The following is a 26,720-nucleotide window of genomic DNA, read 5'->3' as shown; positions in this document are numbered from 1 at the left end:
CTACCATGTGACAGGGGCTGACCAATGGCACCAGTAGCCCCCATCACATAGTAAGGGCAAAGGTCACCGGCGCCATTTTGATTACTGGCAACCAACGGCCCAAGAGCAGGAAATCGCTCCCAGGACCCCCGCTGGACCACCAAGGACTTTTGGCAAGAATTGGGGAGGTCAGGAGGGTGGGGGGGTTGTAGTTAATTATTTATTTTTTTTATATTCGCTCCATAAGATGCACAGATATTTCCCCCCCACTTTTGGGGGGAAAAAAAGTGCATCTTACCGAGTGAAAAATACGGTATATGGAAAACATGTCTAACACAAAATTGAAAAATCGTAATTGTTTAGATTGTGTTCAGACAATGTTTGGTATTCGCACCACATGAATAGAAAAATTAAATATATATTTTTCTAAATATTGCACAAGCAGTGTAATTGGAGAATTTTTTGGTGTATATGTTCTTTGATTTAATTTTGTTATGCTTTCGTGTTTTTCTGCATATTGCTTAATACATCTTTAAAGTTTACTTTTCTTTCATTTGAAGTACATCTAGGAACTGACAATTTTATGCTTTTTTTTTTTTAATTGCTGTTAGTCATATGATCTTTTGTGCTAAAATACTGTTCTTCAGTCCTTAATTTTCTCAGGCTTGGACTACTGTAATGGACTTTACTTGGGACTTCTAGTCTCTGCAGTCCAACCTTTTACAGCTTATACAAAATTCTGCCGCCCGCATTTTACTAGGCTCACCTGTCAAGTCATATCACTCCAACTCTATACTCTTTACATTGGCTACCCATCAAATTAAGAATTCTTTATAAAATATTATCCATTGTTCACTCACTACTACATAATCCATCTTCAGTTTGGCTCTGTTCCATTCTTTGGATCTATAAACCATCTAGGCACTTAAGATCTCTAAACAAAAATTTATTAGACATCCCTTCAATATGTCTAGCTCATTTAGACCTGGATTTATCAAAATCCGGTAAGTACCGCATGCAATAGCAAAAGGGGTGTGTTTTATGCTAATATAGCATTTATCGCAATTTACACTAATTACCTGTGCGAAGGGCTAAGTTAGTGCAAATTGCGATAAGTGCCAGACCTGTTGTATTTCCTGCATTCAACCACTGGGGGACCATTGTTAATGGTCCCAGACGAGAACGAGAGAGAGAGAGAGAGAGAGACTGGCCATAATACCATGGCCCATAGGTAGGTATTTGTATCCCTATAGGTAAGCCCACCTAGTAACTCGAGGTGGGGGTTAGGTAAGAGCGTAGGGGGTTAGGGGCCACTTTGACATTCTACGTGACACCTACGAACAGTGGTGTCACGTAGCTTGATGGACTGTCTACCTGGGTAACATCAAGCTAGGTTGAGAGAACCTTGCCCAAATCTCATCTTGGAGTGAGTTTCCTCACTTCGAAGGCCAATGAATCTTCACAAGAGACCACTGTTCTTTTCGTAGGTGTCACGTAGAATGTCAAAGTGGCCCCTAACCCCCACCTCGAGTTACTAGGTGGGCTTACTATAGGGATACAAATACCTACCTACGGGCCATGGTATTATGGCCAGTCTCTCTCTCTCTCTCTCTCTCCCCCCAAGGCTCTGGGACCTTTAATTCCCCTGAAATAGGCCTTACGGGAGACATCGCAAATGGCGAGGAAACCTTACCGCATGGTCACGGCAACTATCGCACAGCCTAACGCAATCGAAAGAGGTGTAGTTAAAATCGGCGTTATGGCTGTGCGATAGCTCTTCGCAGACAGTCTAACCCAGCCCACTTTCCGCCCCTAACTCCTCCTATTTTTGGAATTTGCATCGCACCATATGATATGGTGCTATCGCATGCGTTAAGAGCCTATCGCATGCGTTAATGGGGCTTTTCGCATTTTGATAAATGACCCCCTCAGATATCACCAGAAAAAGAGCTTTTTCAATCGCAGGTCCATTATTATGGAACTATTTAACGATCTCTCTTCATCAAATCTCAAATTCTAAAGAAATCATTAAAAACATACCTATTCTCAAAAGCTTTTGCCATCACCAACACAAAACACACTTAATTCCACTATACACCGTTGTTACCATGATTCTATTCCACTTGCTGCTTCTTCCTTCTTTTTCTTTAATTATTAATAGTTTTTAACAATATTTTTTATAATGTTTGTTTTCATTTATATAATTTTTATGTATGTAGTTTTCCTACTCTTGGTTTTTTTTTTCATTTTTTTCTTTTATTTTATTGTAAACTATTTTGTTCAATACTTTATTGCTAAACGGTATATACATAATTTTAAATAAAAGCCTTGTTTGTTCATATTTCATGACCAATGCCATTAATATTTGATACCCAAGAGCTATATAAATATATATTTGATTAAATGGGTTAAAAGATGCATAAGCTGTGAATTGACCAACTTTTCTAAGACTAGACATTATAGATTTTTTTTGTTTAAAGAACTACTGAATGGGAAGCATTTTGTTATAAACAGGATGCCAAATGCACAGAAAAATGTTTTCAGATATACAAGCCTTATAGCCTGGATTGGCCACTGTTGGAAACAGTATGCTGGGCTTGATGGACCCTAAGTCTGACCCAAAATGGCAACAACTTATGTTCTTAAGCCTTTAAAAAAGCTCTGAAGACATTTTTGTTCAGGAATGTGTTTTACATTCTTGAATTGTATTAAAGTTTGTATGTCTGGTCAGTGCTATTTCATCCCAGCTCTTTTTTTTTTTTTTTGCAGACCCCACTTTTTTTTTTTTTTTACCATTAACGCAATACAGGGACCTAAAAAATAAATACCAAGTTTTGGTGTCCGGTACTGTGTAATGAAAAATAACCTTAAAAGCGGTTATTGTTCACATCTTACTACAGTATCGTTTTTACTTTGTGTGATGTGTGATCTAAAAATAATTTTTCATTTTATATTTTTCATGATAAAGCCCTTTAATGTGTTTGTATCAATCATTCCTTTTCCACCTCCGCTGATGAGAATATAACTTGTGACTTCATTCCATCAATTAATATTGAACTTATCATTTTTATTTTTTTTTGCTGGTATTTTTTTCTTATGATGTGTCCCTTTCTTGTTTTTTATGCATGTTTTATTTTGATCCCTGCTCCATACCTTGGGAGAGTGTGAGATATAAATCATGATAAATAAATAAACAGTTATGATTAGCTTCTGAGCCCTTTCTTCTCCATGTCTTTCAGAACACATTTGTGGGCTTAACAAACCTTGGGGCCACGTGCTATGTGAATACTTTTCTGCAGGTATGGTTTCTTAACAAGGAACTTCGAGAAGCTCTTTACTTGTACGAAAGTGCCTGGAGTGCAGAGAAAGCGGAGGAGTGTATTCAGGAAGACAAAGGTGGGTGGTAGCTTCTTAGTTTGCCACTTTTTTTTTTTGTTTCATGCTATAAGTTTATACAGAATGTAGAAATGAACCATAAGCCCAGGGCTGCTACAACAAAATGCAATTGTCTTGAAAATTTTTTGTGTTTTATGTATGGAAGTATTAATTTAGTAGGTTCTAGTTTGTTCTCTCTTTGAACAGGCTGTTCAAAAAGAACCAAGGGTAACAGCTAGTAAAGAGACCATCATAAGTGGGAACCTTTATCTCTAAAGGACAGTTTCGCTCAACATGGCTGGACTATCAAGTGAAACAGTTTTTCCTTTTTTATTTCACATCATAGGTCTCACAGATGAATCCACCAAACCTGACAATTTTTTAAATATTTTTTATATATTATTCTTTTTATATTTTTTATATATTACTTTTATAATCTATAATTACAAAAACTCCTAAAATATTTTCAAAACACTCCCACTTATGATCTCTTTAATAGCTCTGTTACCCTTGGTTCTTTTTGAATAGTCTGTTTTTTCATCTAGGTATTTTTTGGGTTCTTTTTGAACAGGGTAACTCTTTGAAATACCCTTAAAATTATAGTAGACACATTCTTGCCTTTTTAAGATGAGAATACTTTTACAAGATTTTGGTGAATTTCAAGTGTTGTATTTTGAGGTAGGGTGGCTTTTATTCTTTACTGCAGCATAACTGATTTCGTAGGTGAAATACTTCTCCTTATTTTTTGTCTGTTAACTATTCAAAATGTACTGTCCTGCCATCTTGTATGCTGGTTTAAAAGTTAGGAAAGTGAATGGTGTTCGGTTGTAGCTTAATTTGGAGATAGAGAGGATTTTGGCAACATCTAGAAAGCGAATGGCTGAGTTATTGAAGGAGGGCGGTGGGAACTAATCATGGAAAGAAACCCCAGCAGCCATGAATGGAAGAATATGGTTCTTTTGCTTCAAATCTTATCTTTTGTAAATGGCAGTAAGCAGGACAGAGGCAGGTTCTTACTGAACTCGGAAGCTAATGTACAGAGAAAAGGGAGCCAGGTCATTTCTTCCTACTCCTCCTATCCCCCCAAATAGTAATTTTGTTCATTTAGTACGTGGAGAAACTTAGACAGCAACTTTCAAACTGGCGCACATACGTAGGCGTGTACCCAGGGATGCAGCCGTTTTATAACATACCGTGCAAATGCGCACATTATAAAGTAGCCTGGCTGTGCACATGTGCGCCAGATATTTAATGTGCATACGCATGTGCACACAAATACTTCTACCACATAAATCGGGGGATTTTAAAAGGGGCGCGTGCCGATCCCAATCCCAGTTTTACCAGTTTGTCCCCAGTTCTCCCAGTCAAGAGAGAGATCCTCCAAAGCTCCCTAGTTTAATATTCTTCACTGACTGATCCCAATTAGCCATGGCCTTTAAACCCCCCCCCCCAGATCTGCCTATTTTTCTTTATTTTTTAACTTGCACGTCATCCATAACAGAGGTAAAGTTACGCGGCAGGAGGCTTTGGCGCGTGCTGAATTGCATTAAGTATTTGTTTGCAGCATAGGTCTGCCAGCCTAAGGCGTTGCAGGCTGCTGCTCAGGGAATAGAAGAAGGTGAGCGGTGCTATGTTGATTTCGGGGCAGTCACTGAGGTGACTCGTGCCACCTCAGTGACCTCCATGGAAGTTTGGTGTGGCAGGCAGGCAAAGTGTGCCGTGTGTGCTCCCTAATGGCACCGACTTTGGAGCGTTTGTTCTGATTGTGCTGTAGGGGAGGGGAGGGGCAGAGGCCTCCGGGGTAGAATTTGTTGCTACAAGCAGGAGGCTGCTCTTCCTCATACATATTCATTGTGACAATCCTGAAAACCCGTCTGAATGTGTCTCCAGGAGAGGGTTGGGAAACACCTTTATTAGCCTCAGCTATCTGGTAAATGAGTCAGATTTGTTGTAGAATGGAATTCTCCTGCAGTATTTAACACCTTACATGGCCAACAGCATCATTGTACAGGCAAATATTTTGAGCTGATATTTTGAGAACCTTTGCTGTACTAGTGGTCAGGTGGACCAATAATGCAAAGCTCCAAGGTGAGAAAGGAAATCAGGAGGCCAGGGTTTGGATATCCTTGTAGAGCTATGACTGATATTCAGCCTGCTTTATGTGTGTTACCACCAGGAGTCTGGGTATTCCCTTGACTGAGTCCTGAAAGTTCAAGCAGGAGTGCTATTTCATTATTTCCTAGAAGATCCCTTCCATTCTCTTTTTCAGCTTTGACTGTTGAGAGAATCAGGTTACATAGCGAGGATACTTAGTGTCAAGGCTTACAACCTTTGATGTGAAAGAAAATCATATAGTTGACCTAATTTGGAGTCTCCATGAAGTCAGTTTACAAAGGAGGCTATTTCCCTTCAGTCTCGTTCTGCCTGTAGGTAGATGGCTTCAGGTGATTAAAAGATTTAAGTGGTAATCTGATGATACGAATTCCAGTAGTTTTAAGGGAGCAGTTGCTTACACTTTTTGTGAGGTAATCAATCAGTTTGATTGTAGCAGCATAAGTATACAAGGTTTAGTACGGTAAATGTATTTTCTTTTTGTTTCTAAAGTTTTACAGAGCAAAGCATTGTTAGGAAAATGAGACGTCATGCATTATCTTCAAGTTAACTTGCACTTATTAATTATGCAATGCCAAACTAATTAACCCAGCTGAAAGGTAATTTAGCCAGTTTTTCTCACCTTTAGCCATTGATGGGTCATGCACCTGCAGAAATCCAGGATCTCTCTCAGCACGTCATGAGGAAAATCCAGCAAAACCCCAGCAGGCAAATGACAGGAATATAGAACCCAGAAGTCTTTCAGACGTTTCTTTAAGATATGCCAGCAGAAACGGGATAAATAAATCCTTGGCTTGCCAAAGTTCTATCAAGGAATAAGTTGGAAGGCAGCTACTTCAAGCTTTAGCTGAGCATGGAATTCAGTCTTAGGCTTATAGGTTCACAGGTATAGTGAATGGCAGCAGTCAAAGTTCCAGGGAAGAAATCTGGAAAATATTGTTAGGAAAAATCACGAGAAAAGTCCGCTTCGGAAAATTCATAATCTGTATAATTCATAGTCTTTTTTTTCTGTTCAGAATGTTATTGCATATTCAGTTCCATAGGATCCAACTTTGATCTTGATTGGATGTCACCACAGACTATAGATACAGGATTGGTGGGACATAGATGACGTCGTCTGAGCCCAGATGCATATGAATATGCTTATTGTGGGTAATGAAGTTCATCAGCAGACATTTGCTATACAATATCCATTTCATAGCTGGTTTCATGGCTAGATACAAAATTTTCACCAAGGATATGTTCACAATTCATGTTTCCTAGCACATTCTGAAGTGCAGACAAATGTCTGATTGGGATGAAGGCACAACTTGCAAATCTTGCAGAGGGCAGAGACTAGTTCTGGCTTGCTACCAGGGACACAGTCATGGAAACTCTCTTGGATACATTTCTTCTAGGAAGTGAAGAATGTAAGTCCTCTGCTACGGAAGGTCTACGCAACTTGGAAACTGAGCTTAGTTTTGAAGGGATATAGTGTCCCATCCTCTCAAGTCTAATAGGGTAGTATCTGTTTGAGACTTGTCGAAGTCTGTCTTCAACTTTAAAGGAAAGTGTATCCTTGAGCCCAGTATAATCCTTTTTCTAAGAGTAGTGTTTTATTTATGATGGTGAGAAAGTTAGGTGATGTAGGCCAGGTCAGATGTGTCTGTTCTCAAGTTCATTATAGGTCTCTTTTGAGATGTTTGTAGGTGACCAGTTTTTTCTTGGATAGATCTTTAATACTCTGTGGTTTCTAAGGTATTGATTTCAGGAGAAATCAAGGAGATGAGCACTTTGCCCTGCTCCAGAAAGAGTTTGCACATCGCAGAGAGTTGAGGATGCAGGATTCCTCATAAGCAGAATCATAACCTGTTTTTTCAGAGGATAATGGCAGGGCAACTCCCTTATTTGTTACATCTCTGCTTTAAGGCCCTCAGTGGGGGTGTGCAGACCGGGAAAGGCTATGCCTTGGATGCAGGACTTGTAGGAACTCTTGTGGCTTCCTCCCGCCTGGTCTTGGTGGAGCTTTGGTGTATCACAATTGTCTGGCCTGGTCTGGCAAGGATGATAAATTAGGTGAAATCTAACTTGTTAATTTCCTTTAAGTCCTATCAGACCAGTCCAGAACCCACCCAGGAAAGCCGCAATGATCAAGGACTGCCGGTCTGACAAATTTAGAAAACTAGCAGTGAGTATGTTACTCATTCTGAAGGTGGTTGGCCTAATCATGACCTTGGTATAGGAATTCCGATTTTGGGTTAATGAGCATGGAGTGAGGTTTCTTGGATGCATGAGGGTTTTTGGTTTTTTTTTTGTGGTGGTTTCTTAGCTTTGACATTGGATACTGAAGGCAGCACTAGACATATAGGGAGAGTGAAATTAGCTTTGAGCTTTTTTTCCCTCTTTCCATCTACTAGCAGGGGGACATAATCCACTGGTTTGGGAGGACTAAAGGAAAGGAAATTAACCGGTAAGTTTAAATTTCATCAGGTATTATGATAGGGTTTCTTAATTCAAAAGTTTGAAAACTGATTAAAATTACCTGAATTTTGGGCCATGAACCCTGAAAATATTTTAAAAAGTAAGACAAAAATGTGACTGTATATTTTTAGTTTATTTCTGACATTAGAAAAATGCATCAAAGGTTCATTTTCAAAATATAAGGATAATTTCTATCTAACCAAAATTTATACCTATTTCATAAAATCTTATAAATTAATATAATTTCATGTAATATACTTAGACAAGGTTTCAGAGGTGATCTTGTAAGCAGTTCTTTAGGTGCTATTTATATTAGGGCTTCCCAAACCTGTCCTTTTGACTCCACAGACAGTTAGGTTTTCAGGATTTCCACAATGAATATGCAGATGTTAAATTGCAAATATTGAACTCCAATGCATGAAGATTTATATTGTGCATATTTATTGTGCATATCCTGAAAACACCACTGTCTGTAGAGTAATCAGGACAGCTTTGGGAAGCTGTGGCTTAAAAGGATAGAATTATTTTGTAAGATAAGCATAGTATGTGCCATCACTCCCCATCCTTTCTGAAAATTGATGTCTACTTAAATTGTGTATAAATGATTAATTTTTCATTCTTAATAGAGTCAAAATCATATACAGACTAGCAGGGATTGGGTATGCTGTTTTTTTTAATCTTGGGGAGGGAGGAAAGGTCGCTGTTACTGCATGATCCCTGCTGGCAAAAAGAGCAGCACCTGGTGTAATGTTAAGAGGAACTTCTCTCTAGTCCTGTTGGTCAGCAAAAACCCATGGTACCTGGTTATGTGAGATTGAATTGAAATAAACCCCCATGACTTTATGGCCATGGCCCTATTAAGAATAGTCACTTCCAAGTGTTGATAGCCAATTACAGGCAAAGTTTTGGTTTATTTTCATAGAATATGAACCCCAAACAATTTGTGAACATTTGCAATACTTATTCGCATTGCTACAGAGCAGCAATCGACGATATATTGATCCATCTGGATTTGTTAGAGCTCTGGGCTTGGATACTGGACAGCAGCAGGTAAGCTGAATTTAAACTAAACACATTGGTATTTGATTTATTACTTGTGAACATTATAGATTAATAGAGAATACTGAGTTGCCTAGGTGGCTGGTGATCTCAAAACGCTCACATTTTCTGTGAAAATTAAGTGTCTAATCATTGTACTGATGTTAATGTGAACTGTCATGGGTCTGATAGCAGGAACTTCTTTCAAGCTTTATAACTTTTCCAGATTTCAGTTTATATGCCACTTGATGTCAGATTCTAATGGCTCAAACAGCCATTCATTGCGTTTTGACATTTGTCACAGAACTTTCACCCTGTAAACTTCACTGTTGTTGAGTTCCTTTCTTTGTTTTCTGTTTAGTCTTTTATCTATCCAGGTTTAAATTTTGTGTAAAGAAACCTTTTTGTCTTGAATCTTCCTTTTCAATATTTTTGTGTCAACTGGTGCCAGGTTTGTCGTTAGCTGTTTGCATGGATAACATCAATCAAATTTGTAGACCTAGTAAGCATAAAGCCAAGTGTTCTAAACCCTGCCTAGTAAGAATTGGGATTGTTTTATGAATATATGCAAAGGTCTTATCCCCTGTACAAACTCAGACTTTATATAACCTGATCATTGGCAGTACTAATCATGTATTTTTCTACTTAGGATGCTCAAGAATTTTCAAAGCTATTCATGTCACTGCTGGAGGATACATTGTCCAAACAGAAGAATCCAGATGTGAAAAATATCATCCAGAAACAGTTTTGTGGACAATATGCATATGTCACAGTGTAAGTAGAAACTATAATTTTTTAAAATTGTTCATTCTGTGCTTGAATTTGTATTGCAGTTCATCTAGATTTTCAAAAGAAGCTTGAAATGTGAGGATTATAATTGCTCAATATATGGCTGATTGCTGCTGCAGTTCAGATTCCAAGTAGAAGGTGGGCATAGTTTATAGAAAAAAATGTTAGAAAACATAATTAAGAAAGGAGAGGAGCAAGAGGCATCAGGCGGAGGACACTGAGCTCTGCATGACTGAATTTGCTTTTTGTTACTCGTTTTATTGAGATGCCTCCTAAAAGAAAGGGAAGGGTTAGAGTTTTCCCTACCAAGACTCCCTCCCTTCTCAGAAAGCGATCCATTGTCTGCTTCATGTCCCATATTCTTGATGATGGGAGCTCAAATATCCCCACTGCAAAGACCAATGGAGGAGCGTCTGGTTTGTTTTGAAAGGCAGCCTTGTTGAGCCCCTTTGACTGCCAGCTGCTGCCATCTGAGCGCGGTATTCTTCCCTGTAGCGCTGGCTCAGTGTAGACTGATGAGGTCATTAGAGCTGATGTGTTCGAGGGAGTAGGAATAGAGTCTTCGTTCAGGCAGAGGAGAGTGATTCATTGGCGGTTTGGGAACTGGTGCAAAACTTTGCCTCTTCAGTTGGTGAATGCAGTGCAGATGGAATACTGCATTCCAGTTCCTAATGCTTTTGAGGCTGCTGCCTCCATGGGGACAGGTTCAGTCTTCATAGTATCCCAGTGTTGGTGAATCATTGTCTTCATTGGTTAAACTGGTAGTGATTACATTAGACTCTCTCTGGGACTAATTAGTAAAATTTGGCATATCTCTTTTGGATCGCTGTACTAATATTATGTTATAATTTTTCATTTGTTTTTGTTTGTTTAATACCATCCTGCCTATTCATCTGTTTATACCATGATTGTATGATTGTTTCTATATAAGCCGCCTAAGACATAGGATTGTGTGGCATATAAGTCTTTTAAATAAATAATGTAATGGGAACGTATTTCTGACTTTTAGTATTTTGTTAAGTTTCTTTTTAATATCTCATTGTGTTCCTTTATGCCAAGTTTTTGTGCCTTGTATATTGTTTCAAATTTAATAAATAGAAAGTTAAGAACGTGAGAACAAAAGAAATTGCCATACTGGGTCAGACCAAGGGTCCATCAAGCCCAGCATCCTGTTTCCAACAGTGGCCAAACCAGGCTACAAGAACATGGCAAGTATCCAAATACTAAGATCCCATGCTACTGATGCCAATAGTAGCAGAGGAAAGCAGAAGAAAAAAAATACAAGAGAACATAAATATGATAGTACTGTCATCTCAAGCTTTTGGCCTAAACTGACGACGTGAGGAGAGAGGATTGTTGGTGGGAATGCCTGCGCATGCTCAGTTAAAAGTTCAAGAACTTTCTGAGTCATAAAATGGAGAAATTACTTACTTAATAATTTTATTTTCCTTAGTGTGGACAGATGGACTCAGGACCAATGGGTATAGTGTACTCCTGATAGCAGATGGGAGACGGAGTCAGATTTCAAAGCTGACGTCAGCCTACATATACCCGTGCAGGAGGCTTTGCTCTTCAGTATTCTCCTCGAAAAGCAATAGTGGATATATGTGTGCTCTAATAACTTGGTAAACTTGATTAACTAGGACTGGTTCAACTGATTTCCAATTGGAGACCGTCAATGCACTCAACCGGATAACGCCGACACCCGGCAACTATGGGTGTCTTGAACTAGGGGTAATATCTGGCTTACCCGTGCTTGTTTTGTTCTCTGGCTTGTTACCTGAGGTTCCCGGATTCCAGAGCAGCTGTGGGCAGGTTGCTGAGTCCATTTGTCTACACTAAGGAAAATGAAATTATCAGGTAAGTAATTTCTCCATTTCCTAGAGTGTAGCAGATGGACTCAGGACCAATGGGATGTACAAAAGCTACTCCTGATCCGGGTGGAAGGCCCACTTAGTACTGCCTTTGCAAAGGTTGTGTCCTCCCGAGCTTGGACATCCAGGCGGTAGAACCTGGAGAACGTATGTATGGAGGACCACGTTGCCACCCGACAGATCTCGGCAGGCGACAGCATCTTGGTTTCCGCCCAGGACACTGCCTGGACCCTTGTAGAATGGGCCTTGACTTGCAGAGGTGGAGGTTTCCATGCTTCTTCGTAGGCCGCCTTGATTACTTCTTTGATCCAATGGGCTATGGTTGCCTGCGAGGCCGCTACCCCGTGTTTCTTCCCGCTATGAAGGACGAATAGGTGGTCTGTCTTTCGTACAGATTCCGATCTTTCCAGGTATCGGACTAGGAGTCTGCCGACGTCTAGATGGCGAAGAAGGCGTGAATCTCTTTCAAATGTGCATTCCTGCTCTGAGACAGCTGAGGCATTGTTGATAGAGTATTGATTAATTTTTGGAGACAGTGATTGCATTGTTAGTGAGGAGAGCTTCTTTATATTTCCTCTCTTGCTTGCCAGCAAGCAAAACGTTTTTTGATACATTTATTGGATTTTATTCTGATCAATTAAAGTGAACATTACAGATGAGACTGAATTGAAGAAAATTATCTTCCTTGCCTAGAACCTCAACATTTTTGTGCATCTGTATTTGCTTTTTTGTTCTTTAAGATAAGCGTGGGAGTAGCTTGCTTGTTGAGGCGGTTACTACCCTGAACAAATCATGCCTGATACTTCACTTTGAATACATATACAGTGCAGCTCACTGCTTCAACGGCAGGTGGAAATGAAGAAAAGAGGATTTATATTCAGACAACAACCAACAAGGACTAAGTTGCACAGGCTGGGTAAACAAATAAGCGTGGGAGTAGCTTGCTTATTGCAGCAGTTACTACCCCTAACCAATTAGGCTTGATACTTCACATTGATGCAGCTCCAGCACTGCTCTCTACATCAATAGCGGGGGTGGAAGGAAATTAGAACCTAAAAGTTACCAATAAAGGCCCTGACCTCAGCGGTCAGAGTAACAGATAAGTATGAGAAAAATAAGTATGAAAGCTTGCTGGGAAGACTGGATGAGCCATTTGGTCGTCTTCTGCCGTCATTTCTATGTTTCTATATCTAGAAAAAAAAATGGTAGGTTAGTAGTCCAGTAAGTTTGTCAGTTTACTAGTTTGTTTTTTGAGCTTTTCGAATTCACACATTTGATATTGTAGACATAGTTACATTCAAATTGGTTGCTTTCATTTGATTTCTTGTACTGATTTGATCTTTGTGATTTGCATTGTTTCCACTGGTAAAAGGCTTTACCACCAAAATCATGTCCATGTCAGAAAGCCTAGTATATCAAGCCAGAAAGGATCTGCATGGCGAGCATTTTTTTGTTTTGTTTCATTTTGTCAGTTTCCTTTAATTTTAGCACAAACTATTTAGAAATAAATATTAGAGGTATTCTCTTGCAGTTTATAGCTAGTTAGCAAGAAACTGGATGGGATTGGAGTAGATGTAACGCCGTTTACAGTGGAGAATGTGTGGGAAGAGCTGGGGAAACTGAAAGTGGACAAAGCCATGGGGCCCAATGAGGTTCATCCCAGGATACTGAGGGAGCTCAGAGATGTGCTGGCAGGTCCGCTGTGTGACCTGTTCAATAGATCCCTAGAAACGGGAGTGGTGCCGAGAGATTGGAGAAGAGCAGTGGTGGTCCCGCTTTACAAAAGTGAGAGCAGAGAGGAGGCTGGTAACTATAGGCCAGTTAGCCTCACCTCAGTGGTGGGAAAAGCGATGGAGACGCTGCTGAAAGAAAGAATAGTGAACTATCTACAGTCGGGAGAATTGCTGGACCAGAGGCAGCATGGATTCACTAGGGGAAGATCCTGTCAGACAAATCTGATTGACTTTTTCGACTGGGTGACTAGGGAGTTGGATCAAAGAAGAGCGCTCGATGTCATCTACTTGGATTTCAGCAAGGCTTTTGATACGGTCCCGCACAGGAGGCTGGTGAATAAAATGAGAAGCTTAGGAGTGAGTGCCGAGGTGGTGGCCTGGATTGCAAACTGGTTGACGGACAGACGACAATGTGTGATGGTAAATGGAACTTAATCTGAAGAGAGAGTGGTGTAAAACGGAGTGCCGCAAGGGTCTGTGTTGGGACCGGTCCTGTTCAATATCTATGTGAGCGACATAGCGGACAAGATAGAAGGTAAGATTTGTCTGTTTGCGGATGACACTAAGATCTGCAACAGAGTGGACACGCTGGAAGGAGTGGAGAGAATGAGACGGGATTTAAAGAAGCTGGAAGAAGGGTCAAAAATATGGCAACTGAGATTCAGTGCCAAGAAGTGCAGAGTCATGCATATGGGGTGTGGAAATCCGGAAGAACTGTATTTGATGGGGGGTGAAGGGCTGATGTGCACGGAGCAGGAGATAGACCTTGGGGTGATAGTGTCTAACGATCTGAAGTCGGCGGAACAATGCAACAAGGCAATAGCTATGCTGGGCTGCATAGAGACAGGAATATTGAATAAGAAAAGGGAAGTGATGATCCCCTTGTACAGGTCCTTGGTGAGGCCTCACCTGCAGTACTGTGCTCAGTTCTGGAGACCGTATCTCCAAAGAGACAGGATGGAGGCGGTCCAGAGAAGGGCGACCAAAAAGGTGGATGGTCTTCATCGAATGACTTATGAGGAGAGATTGAAGAATCTAAATATGTACACCCTGGAGCAAAGGAGGAGCAGAGGTGATATGATACAGACTTTTAGATACTCGAAAGGTTTTAATGATCCAAAGATAACGACAAACCTTTTCCGTTAGAAAAAAATCAACAGTATCAGGGGTCACGATTTAAAACTCCAGGGAGGAAGACTCAGAACCAATGTCAGGAAGTATTTCTTCATGGAGAGAGTGGTGGATGCCTGGAATGATCTTCTGAAGGAAGTGGTGAAGACCAAAACTCTGAAGGACTTTAAAAGGGCATGGGATAAACACTGTGGATCCATAAAGTCTAGAGGATGTGAATGAAGAGTGAGTGGTTCATGGGAACGACAGCTACTACCTGGAGATAATAGGGGAGTAGCTTGCTTGTTTCGGCGGTTACTACCCCAAACCAAATAAGCCTGATACTTCACTTTCAATGCATATCCAGCATAGCTCTCTGCTTCAACGGCAGGGGAGCAAGACTGATACTTCACTTTCAATTCATAGCCAGTATGGCTCTCTGCTTCAACGGCAGGGGGGAATGTAGAAAGGTGGATCTATGTACAGGCAACAAGGACTGAATTACATAGTCTGGGTAAATAGATAAGCATGGGTGTAGCTTGCTTATTGCAGTGGTTAATACCCCTAACTAATTAAGCTATTTCACTTAGATGCAGTTCCAACACTGCTCTCTACATTAATGGCGGGGGTGGAAGGGAAATAGATCCAAATAGGTTACTAAGGGCCAAGAGTAACAGATAAGTATGAGAAAAAAATAGTGCAAAAGCTTGCTGGGCAGACTAGATGGGCCATTTGGTCGTCTTCTGCCGTCATTTCTGTTTCTATGTTTCTATGATGACAGACAGTATGGCCCATCTAGTCTACCCATCCACCCAATTAATTTAGCTTTATAATTCCCATCACTCTCTTAGAGATCCTCCTCTGTTTATCCCATGCTTGCTTAAATTCAGATGCTGTTTCTCTCTCAACTACCTACACTGGGAGGCCATTCCACACATCTACTACCCTCTCTGTAAAGAAATATTTCCTAAGATTACTCCTGAGTCTACCCTCATTCCTCGTTCTAGAACCTTCTTTCTGTTGAAAGGAGGCTCTCCTCTTGTGCATGGAAACCTTTGAGGTATTAATGTCTTTCATATCTCCCCTGTCCTGTAGAGTGTACATGTTTAGATCTTTGTCTATCCCCATATGCTTTAGAATGAAGATCACTGACCATTTTAGTAGCCACCCTTTGGACCAACTCTTTTTATATCCTTTTGATCTCCAGAATTGTACACAGTATTCCAAGTGATGTCTCACCAGGAACCTATACAGGGTCAATATCACCTTCCTTTTTCTGTTGCCCATTCCTCTCTGGCTTTTGCTGTCATTTTATCCATCTGTTTGGCCACCTTACGATCATCAGATCATGCTTAAATGAAATAGAAAAGTTTAGTGTACGTTATTTTGAAATTTAGTGCGCAGTTTCCCATCTCTAAAATCTATAAAACCAGGGGTCTCCAAACCCAGTCATGGAGAGCTGCAAACCATTCCGGTTTTCAGGATTTTTACAGTAAATATGCATGAGATAGTTGCATACAATGGAGGCAATGCTGCAAATATTTCTTAATGCATATTCATTGTGGAAATCCTGAAAAACAAGACTAGTTTACAGTTCTGGAGGACCAGATTTGGTAAGCTCAGCACCGTTGTCTTTGTTAAGAATGAAATCTTTGATTTTCCATAAAAGTTGTTTAAGAAAAAATCTTTATTTCCCTGAGAACAGGTTGGCAGTAAAAAGTGTTTCACAAAGAAATACTTAAACACAATTTATAGGCATAAATAATGATAAATTAATGACAGGTCTTTGTTCATTTTTTAATGGAGTAATATATCTGAATGTTTTTCTCATACTACAGTTGCAACCAGTGTGGCAGAGAGTCCAAGCTTTTATCCAGATTTTATGAACTGGAGTTGAATATCCAAGGGCACAAGCAGTTGACAGACTGTATAACAGAGTTTCTTAAGGTACCTAATTTGTAGTTTTGTCAGGGCTTTGTTGCATATTACAAAGTATGCTTCTGTTGTCACTATTTAACCAATACACCCTATTGGTTTAAACAGCATTGCTTGCCATTATTTTCCAATCTAGAATTGCTTTGTTAATGTTTTACCTTTTCCTGATTTGACCAGACTGAGACTGCACACATCACTGGAGTGGTCTGATAAGTGCACAGTTAAGAAAGTATTAAAGGTATTGTTAACCTAATTACATGCACATATCAAATTAGGCAGAAAGTGAATGTTCAGTTCCTGGCCATCCAATACAAATTGAGTTGAATGATTTTTTTTTTTGTCTTAACTCATTAGGTTGCGGCCAGCACAAGTCTGTGATCTTTAGGGTATCATATTTATCTGCTTCTGCTTTCATTTGTACTACCATAATTCTTTATTTTAAATGTTTGCAAATCATCTTCCAGGGCAGATGTCAATAACTCTGTCTAGGGTCTCATAATGACCATATATCATGAGCGTAGTTTGTGCTTCATCACATTTAAAACAAAATATATTTAACTGAATTTTATCTAGTCATTTTTAGATAGAAAGTATCTACCTTAATTTTTAAGAAGCTGGAAATGATTCCTGAGTTGGCAGAAGCCATTTTTTTTTTAGCTATGTCATTTATTCTTTAAATTGTAGAAATGAAGGTTAGTATTCAAATTGTAGGCGATTGACTGTTTTTGTATTGGACTAAATACATTTGTGGGTAACTTCCCAGAGCTATGCTCCTTTTATCGGTTTAGAGCAAAATGAGCTAAAAATGATGTTGCCTGAATATACAAATAAACTATAGATTGGATTACAACTATGTTTTTATTTTCTAAAGCTGTAAAAATGTGAATTTAAAGTGAGATGATGAGTGACTAATGCATTCAAAGAGGGGTGAAAAAGTTGAGGGATAAACAGATCTCTGGGATCTCAATCAGCACCTTTCACACAATTTGAAACAAAAAGGATCTTAACAGAGTCACTGTATTCATTACAATACCAGTCTTCCTATAGCTATTTTTTTTGTTTAATTTTTTGTTCATGCTTATTTTCGTGTGTTTTGTTTTTTGTGTTTTCTCTCCTACCAGGAAGAAAAATTAGAGGGAGACAATCGCTATTTCTGTGAAAGCTGTCAATGTAAACAAAATGCAACAAGAAAAATCCGTCTCCTTAATCTTCCACCCACACTCAATTTGCAGCTCATGCGGTTTGTTTTTGACAGGTTAGCTAACTCTGTGTGTTGTTTGAAGCATAGATTTTCAATTTTTAAAGCTCTGTGGCTGACTCCAAATAGCAAAATGTAGCTGGTTTAAGTTTTGAATACAGAAATAAATGTTATGAGAATTGAATGAACCCTTTTATGAAAACATTTGTCATGAGGATTTATAAGTTGTATTAATTGAACACACATTTTTCGGGGGACTAATATAAAAAAGTTCTGTAGCCTAAGAGGATGATTCACTAAAGTGCAGTAATCCACATTCCCACTAATGCAGATTACCATGCATTATTTTGTGAATTGGCCCTATTGCAAATATGGGGCCTGCGACAATCCACATTAATGCTAGCATGGCTTAATGCACTTTAATGGATCAACCTCTGTATCAGGCTAATAATTATTTGGCAGTGTAGGTAGAACATCTTACTTAGGGCTTTGGATTTCCAAGTAGTTTTTTTGTCACCATAGTGTATCAATTATAGTGTTATGGAGAATGGGCACCCCTCATAGTGTAACTGTACACAAAAGGGTTCAAAAGGATTTACGTGCATAAAAGTAGCATATATTGTAACAATTTTCAAAAGCCCACTTAAGCGCATAAAACCCAGTTTTAAGCACATAAATCTTTTGAAAATGATTTAAAAAATGTAATTAAAGGCATACATATTGTGCTTAGTGTGATGGACACAATATACTCTGTGGTCAATTTTCTAACTGCCCCCATTGGTGCAAAGCCCGCAAGTACGTTTTACACATGATCTTTGCTCCAGTTTCCAAAATCAAAGCACATACTTTCACTTTGAAAATTGCCTTAGGCTCAAAGTATTCAGACATGCTTTTTTTGTGGATACTTTTTTCATAGAAGATGCAGGTAGATTTGAAAATGCATTCTACGTGGGTTATTTTCCTCCACTGACCGCCTCCTAAAATAAATTAATTGTGGAATACCTCTTGCACTTTTAGCCGGGTAATGTGTGGGAAATTTCCAGACAGACCTTTTTACCTATGAAATTTGCCTTCTTTAAGAGCAATTGTTTTCTTGTCTGATGTTTTTTGCTGTGTAAAGTGCTTGTAATGAGGGTAATTTCCTTGATTTCTTAAACAGGCAAACTGGGCACAAGAAGAAGCTAAACAGCTACATTGGCTTTTCTGAGATACTTGATATGGAACCTTTCATAGAACAAACAGGTAGTAATGTGATTATTAGCCATTGAACAAGTACATTGTAAATTGAGGAACAAACTCAGAAAGTAGTATTTTATTTAGACATTATATATACTGTTCCATGTATAGATCACAACGGTTTACAAAGTAACATTCATAGTTATAACTCAACAAACAATGATTGGTTACAGAAGTGGTATTCATAAACAAGCATTAATATTTATTAAGTGAAATTTTCTAGTACATATTAATAATTAGTTTTTTTAGGGTTATCGGATTGCTTGTGACATGACTAGTGGGTAAACCAAAACAGGTAAACCAGTGGCTCTTTGCTGTTGTACTCAGACTGATTGAATTATGCTCAGTCAGGATGTGTAAATAATTGCTTAGGAATCTGTTTAAATATATTTTTTAAATTGAAAATGCCATAACTATTGGGTCACTGAACTAGTGCTCATGTATAATATAAAATATTTTTCCTTATGTAGTTGTGAAAGTTCTAGAGCTTGGGAACATGTGATTGACTAATAGCAGGGCTGATAAATGTGCTTACCTTTTGAAGACATTTTTTTCGTTAAACAGGTCATAATTCAGTTCACATAGGTAACCAAATAGCTTTCAGATAGCAATGACTTGTGATTACTATTACCCTGAGCTGGATGTGAACAGGTGACGTAATGATGAAAAATTCTATAAACCTGTGCCAGTTCACTGAGCCACAGTGGATTTTAAACTTAAAAATTAACACTAAAAAGTCTATTAAATAGCTTCAAATATTTGGCATTTCTAGGAAATAGTGGTAAGGTTCATTTATATATTAATGTTGGAGTTAAACAAAGTGGGTCTTTGTTATAGCTTTTAGAGACTGAACTTAATTGGCTCTACTAGTTCACATAGAGAACATTTAAAAAAACATTTTAAAAAAATGCTTCAATAGAATTTACACCCATTACAACCCCATTTATGCTACTCATAACTACAACATACTTGCTCACTCACATGTCTCCAATTATCATATCCTCCTTCCTTCTCCCCTTTATTATTATATAATTTTTACATTGTATTTTTCCCACTCCCCCTCCCCCCTCCCGTTCCCCTTTCCCCCTTTTCCCCAAAACAATAAGCCCATGGCCCCAAACTTTTAATTTTTTTAAAATCTTAAATACTAGCATCCTGTCTAGTTATTGCCTATTTTTATGTAAAGTTTAAAAATTCCATTTTTATTTTGATTATTTTATTTTTGTTTTGAATCTGTGAACCATTTTTGATAAAATTCCTTTTTTAAAAAAACGGTATACAAATACTTTTTAAATAAAATAAATAAATAAAAGTGTAACAAGGAGGCTATTGATTGTAAAAGCATAAGCCAAAAGAACTATTTAGTATTCCAGGAGTTTAAGGTGGCAATCAATGTTTGTTCCTGGGGTAGCAGTTGAGTAGAGTTGTTAATTTCAATAATTTGAATACTAGTGTTTTTATATTTAAAAGTATATCAGTATTTTCTCCTAGGGGCAAGCAGGATGACTAAGCATGCCCAGAATGCCCTAATCAACGCGTCCAACGTGGGGTCCCTCTTCAGTCTCTTTTATTTTCTGAGGATCTTTCGCCTCGTGGGAGAGTGAGCTCGTGGCTTTTCTCTTGAAATTGCCTTGAAAACTTTATTCACTGTCCTGTTTGGAGTTTTTGCGTAAATTAATCATCGTGGGTCCCTCTCGGTTCTTTCTAATCTTCCAAGTCAGGTTTTTCAGAGGTTTGGTAAGTCTCTCTTTGCTTTCGTCGCCCCTCCCTGTGGCGGCAGTGCCTCTGTGCCCCGCCAGTTTTGACTGACCGCCGTCACAGTCTTTCTTTTTTTCCCTTTTCTTTCATTCGTCATGGCCTTGTCTGGTTTCCGTTGGTGCCCCCAGTGTCCAGGGACCATGTCCATCATGGGCCCCGACAAGGTGTCTGTCCTCTGCCTGGGAGCATTGCACAACGTCCGGGGTTGCTGCATGTGCGCCCAGATGACCCCCAAGGGATATCACGCTCAGCTTGACAAGATGGAGAAGATCTTTGGGTCGAAGTCCGAGGCATCAGCACCAGCACAGATGGACCTGGGAGCCACATCGATGGACACTGAGCTATCGGCATCGGCTGTCGGTGGATAGGGGCGTCGGGAACCAAGCCCGTCTGTCTCTTCCATGTCGAGGATGTCTGGTTCATCGTCATCGACCTGGGCACCAGGGAAAGACCAGGCTGAGCACTGAGGGAAGCCAAAGAAGCATCTGCACCGGCCACCTCTCTGTGCATGGTGCCGGGCTTGGGAAGACAACGGTTCCTGCCATAATGCCCCTGAAGCGACCCCACGGTGAGGAATGCCCATCGTCCATCGATGCCTGGGGTACGCATTGGTCCTGGTGCCAGTCATCGATCTACCTTGGGGCTCTGAGAAGATTTAGCCACCACTACTGCCTCCTAGTCTGTTTTGGCATCGGCAATTTTTGAGGAGGAGCTGGAGCGCAAGGTCCAGGTGGCGGTCCAGTGGGCGTCGCAGGGCATCAAATCAGCGGCACAGATGGTACCAGCTCTCTCACCCTGTTGAAACCGCTGCTGGAACGGCTCAACGTGCTTATTGGTGTGTTAACAACCCAGTTGTCATCGGTTCCTGGGAGGCCATCGATGCCCGGCAGGGCACTGATGCTTCCCCTGACTGATACGGTGCTTGTTGCCTGTTCTTCCGAGGAGGAAGCTCCATTGAGGTCGGCAGAGACACTGAGGCCTGCAGTCCCCCGTCCAGCTTTGCCAGGGCTGGCACTGGTGCTACCGATGCTTGTGCCTCTGGACAAAGGACGAGTATGCAGGGCCCTATCCCCTGTAGACTACAGTGAGAATGAGGCCCTGTATGACTCCTGGGGGGGATGACACTGCGGCATCCTCCTCTGAGGACTCGGAGGGTCTTCCTTCGGAACTGTCTCCAGATGAGCAAAGGAGGTCTCCTCCAGGGGACCAGACCTTCACAGGTTTTGTATGGGTGATGGCAGAGGCCATCCCTTTTCAGTTAATGATGGAAGAGGATGTCAGCTATAAGATGCTGGAAATCCTCCAGTTTATGGAGGCCCCTAAAAAGATCATGGTGGTCCCGATGCATGAGATCTTTAGGGAGCTGCTGCTGAGGATTTGGGAGCACCACCTCACAGTACCTCCCTTAAACAGGAAGGTGGATGGGTTTACCTAGTCCAACACACCAATCAATAGTGGTCGAATCTGCTCTCAAGAAGGCAAAGCACTCTCAGAACCATGCCTCTGTGCCCCTGGGTAAGGATCATAGAACGATGGATGTTCTTGGAAGGAAAGTGTTCCAAGGGGCCATGCTTATTGCCCACATTGCCTCTTACCTGCTCTACATGAACCAATACTCTCGCTACCTCTGGAAGCAACCTCTGGAAGCGACTGCCTCAACAGCAGCAAGACCCCCTCTTATCGCTGGTGCATCAGGGCCTGGAGTGTGGAAAACATGAGATTCGTTCAATCTGCTTCTCTTGGGGCACATGGTGACGGTGCATGTCATGCCTTTTGCTCGACTACACATGTGCAGAGCGCAGTGGACATTGCGCGCTCAGTGGTGTGAGGCCACCCCGGACCTTCGAGCTTGTATCATAGTTACCACGCCACTTTGGCAATCCCTCTTGTGGTGGGAGACCCTATCCAACCTACTAGAGGTGGGAATGCCTTTCCAGGTTTCTCTACCTCTGGTTGTTCTCGCTACAGATGTATCCCACATGGGTTGGGGAGCCCATGTTGTGGGCCTCAGCACCCAGGCTCAATGGTCCTTGCAGGAGCAGCGTCTTCAGATCAACTTCCTGGAACTCCGGGCGATCTGATATGCTCTATGAGCGTTTCGGGATCACTTGGCCAACAAGATAGTTCTGGTGCAAACTGACAACCAAGTGGCGATGTGGTACCTGAACAAGCAGGGGGGAATGGGTTCTTTCCTCCTTTGTCAAGAGGTGGTACAGATCTGGTCTTGGGCTCTCTCTCAGGGCATTCTCCTGCAAGCCATATATCTGCCAGGGGCTGAAAATGTGATGGTGGACACTTTATTGGGCCTTCCGCTACCACGAATGGTCGCTGAAACAGGAGGTGGCGAATGGATTTTCTGCCTTTGCGGGACCCCATAGATAGAGATAGATAGAGATATATATGCTTCCCTATGCACAAGAAATTGGATCAGTTCTACTCCCTAGTCAGGACAGACGGCCAACTGGTTTCGGATGCCTTCGCTCATCACTGGGGCACCGGCCTCCTATATGCTTATCCTCTGCTTCCTCTAGTGTCGAGGACTCTCCTGAAACTTCAACAGGACTGAGGGACCATGATCCTGATCGTACTTTATTGGCCACGGCAGATCTGGTTCCAGCTTCTGCTGGATCTATCCTCACAGTCTGGGGACTGCACTGGACCTGAGCATGCAGGATCAGGGCAGTCTGCGCCATCCCAACCTCCAGGCCTTGTCCCTCATGCGTGGATGTTGACTGGATGACCCTGCAGGCCCTGGGCCTCTCAGAGAGTGTGTCTCGGGTCCTGATGGAGTCCAGGAAGCCTTTAACTAGGAAGTCTTACAATCTCAAGTGGAAGAAGTTTTTGGTCTGGTGCGAGGGAAACTGGATCCGTTCTGCTCAACCCTGAGACTTCTGCACTACCTGTTGCACATGTCCGAGGCTGGCTTGAAGACCATCTCTGTGAGAGTTCACCTCGGTGTTATTGGAGCATATCACCAGGGGATGGTTTGCTTATCCATCTCAACCCATCCTCTCATGGGGTGTTTCATGTGGGGCTTACTTCAGCTCAGGCCTCTGATCCAACCCCCAGTGGTATCCTGGAACCTCAACGTGGTCTTGACCCATCTCATGAGGGCACTATTTGAGCACCTGAGATCTTGCAACCTGAAGTACCTATCCTGGAAGGTCATCTTCCTAGTTGCGGTCACCTCAGCATGCAGGGTCAGTGAACTTCAGGCATTGGTGTCAAACCCACCTTATACAAAATGTTTTCATTATAAAGTGGTTTTGCGCACGCATCCTAAGTTCCTACCGAAGGAACTTAGGAAATGGACGGAGTTCCATCTCACTAAGTCTATTGTCCTGCCCACCTTTTTTCCAAGGCTGCATTATTACCAAGGTGAATGAAGTCCTGCACACCCTAGATTGTAAGAGGGCCCTAGCCTTTTATCTGGACCAGATGGCGGCCATCGCCGATCCACGCAACTCTTTGTCTCCTTTGATAAGAACAGATTGGGAGTTGGTGTCCAAGCAGACCTTGTCAAACTAGCTGGCAGATTGTATTTCATTCTGCTACGTGCAAGTGGGATTGCAACTTGAGGTCATATCAAGGCTCATTCTGTATGAGCCATGTCAGCTTTGGTGGCTCACTTGCAGTGTGGTACCTGTGGATGAGATCTGCAGGGTGGTGACTTGGAGTTCCCTCCACACCTTCGCGCTTCATTACCGTCTGGACAAAGATGGTCGATGTGACAGCAGTTTCAGTCAGTCAGTCCTCCGTAAACTTTTTCAGCCATGAAAATCAACTCTTCCTACCTTGGGCCCTTTCTTCGGGTTCAGGCTTTCTCCCTCTGTGGCCGACAGCACGTGAGGTTGATGTGCCTGTTGGTACCTGGTTGGATGCCTGTTGGACTAGTTTGTTCTGGGGGAAGCCTGTAGCTATGTATTCACCCATGTGTGAGGACTACCATCCTACTTGTCCTAGGAGAAAGCAGAGTTGTTTACCTGTAACAGGTGTTCTCCTAGGACAGCAGGATGTTAGTCCTCATGAAACCCACCCTCCACCCTGCAGACGTGTGGATAGTGGCATGCCGGGCATGCTCAGTGGATCTGTCAAAGCTCTAGAAACTTTGACAAAGGTTTTCCGTGCCGGGCTCCATCTCATATCACCCATGTGTGAGGACTAACATCCTGCTGTCCTAGGAGAACATCTGTTACAAATAAGCAACTCTGCTTTCAGGAAATTAATACAGTTAAAATGGTTAAAATAAACAAAGCTATGATCAGGGATAGCCAGAGTTAAGATTTAAAAAGTAGTTTTTTGGTGGGACTAGAATATTGCTAGAGAAGGAGCATAACAACTCAGGAAGTTTATTCCAGTCATATAGCACAGCAAGGTGAAAAGTCCAGGGTCTGGAGTTGGTGATGAAAGAGAATGGCGCAGGTAGCAGCTTGCTGTATGTTTAATAGTCAACTCCCCTCAACTGTTAAATCTGCTGGATTGCCCTGAGATTCCAGATGAACGAAGTTCTGCGAGGAGGGGTATGGGGAAGCAAGGCGATTAAAAAGGAGAGAATGAAGAGCTTCAGAGTGAAGGTATTCTTAGTATTGTGAAAGTCTACTAGGATGGTCTATATTTTAGTAGTTTGCACTCAAAACATGATTAGATCCTAACTAACCCCTGATAAGAGAGAGAGACAATACTGAATAAATAACTCTGCCAAAAAGGTACATTTTTGATTATTTGTTCAACAAAAAGATTCAACAATAAGTATACTTGTGTGGAAAAAGTATGTGAACCATTTATTCACTAATTGGTGGCATCTCTTGAGCAGCAATAACTTCAACTAAACGTTTACTGTTGAACAATCTCTCAATCCTTGAAGAATTTGTGCCCATTCTTCCATACTAACTGATGTTCAGGGCTTCCTTGAATTAAATGGCTTGCTTTATGTCTTGCCATAACATTTCAGTAGGGCTTTAGGTTGGGACTTTGATTTGGCCAGTCGAAAATACAGAATATTCTCTTCTTTAGCCATTCTAAAATAGTTACTGAAATCTTTAGGGTTGTTGCCTTGCTGAATGACCCACTGTCAGCTGAGTTTTAGCTCATAGACAGATGGCCTGACATCCTGCTCTAGAAATTTCTGATATAAAGTAGAATTAATGGTTCCATCGATGGCAAGCAGGTCTTGATGCAGCAAAGCTGTCCCACACCATGATACCTCTACCACCAAGCTTGATGGTCAGGAGGATGTTCTTACTTTGGAAGGCAGTGTTTGGTTTTCACCAAACAAAATGTTTTTTGTTGTTGTGACTGAAAAGTTCATTTTTTTACTTGTCTGTCCAGAGAACATTTTTCCAGAAGTCTTGTGAGTCATCCAGATGCTCTTTGGCAAACCTGAGATGGGCAGCAATATTCTTTTTAGAGAGTAGTGGTTTCTTCCTAGCTGTTCTCTCATGAACACTATTCCAATTCAGATTTTCCCTGATGGTTGATGCATGAACCCTCACATCAGTCGCAATGAGAGAGATCTTTAGATCACAGGTTCCCAAACCTGTCCTGGGGTCCCAACAATCAGTCGGGTTTTTAGGATAACCATAATGAATATGCAGGAGATAAATTTGCATACTAGAGAGACTCAGTATATGCAGAGGTCTTCTCATGCATATTCATTGTGGCTATCTTGAAAACCCGACTGGTTGTGGGGGTTCCCAGGACTGGTTTGGGAAGCTCTGCTTTAGATGTTTTTCTGGACTTCTTTGTGACTTTGTGGATGTTTTCCCGGTTTGCTTTTGAATGAACTTGACAAGATGACCTCTCTTGGGTAGAGTTACTGTACTCTTCAATTTTCTGCATTTGTAGACTGCCTGTCTGGCAGTGGATGGATGGAACTCCAAATGTATACAAATGCACTTGTAACTGTCCTGAAAGATGAGCATCAACTACACCTTTTTTTTTTTTTTTTAAGGTTCTCTGAAATGTTGATTGATCATGGCATAAGTTCTCATTAACTTACAGTGATAACCAAATTCAAAACGTTTTAGACATTTATATAGGACAGGATACCCGAACTCAGTTGTACTGATTTTTTAATTATTTGTAAATTTATTGTATATGAAAAAACATGGACTGGTTGAATGC

At 41.0% G+C, this 26,720-nt stretch overlaps 1 protein-coding gene across 6 annotated transcripts in view; it reads left to right on the top strand.

Moving 5' to 3' along the window:
- USP48 (ubiquitin specific peptidase 48) overlaps positions 1 to 26,720 on the top strand; it is a 148,014-nt gene that overhangs the window by 11,693 nt on the left and 109,601 nt on the right. For all 6 annotated transcript variants that reach the window (XM_029578101.1, XM_029578102.1, XM_029578103.1 and 3 more), the window contains exons 3-8: positions 3,219 to 3,375; positions 8,849 to 8,976; positions 9,614 to 9,738; positions 16,309 to 16,417; positions 17,527 to 17,660; positions 18,763 to 18,845. In XM_029578101.1, coding sequence (XP_029433961.1) covers positions 3,219 to 3,375; positions 8,849 to 8,976; positions 9,614 to 9,738; positions 16,309 to 16,417; positions 17,527 to 17,660; positions 18,763 to 18,845 — 736 coding nt within the window. The remainder of the gene's footprint in view (positions 1 to 3,218; positions 3,376 to 8,848; positions 8,977 to 9,613; positions 9,739 to 16,308; positions 16,418 to 17,526; positions 17,661 to 18,762; positions 18,846 to 26,720) is intronic.

This window comes from Rhinatrema bivittatum, chromosome 15 (genome assembly GCF_901001135.1).
Source record: "Rhinatrema bivittatum chromosome 15, aRhiBiv1.1, whole genome shotgun sequence".
Taxonomy (NCBI): domain Eukaryota; kingdom Metazoa; phylum Chordata; class Amphibia; order Gymnophiona; family Rhinatrematidae; genus Rhinatrema; species Rhinatrema bivittatum.
Note: the sequence above shows the minus strand (reverse complement) of the source record. Positions and strands in the feature narration are given on the sequence as shown.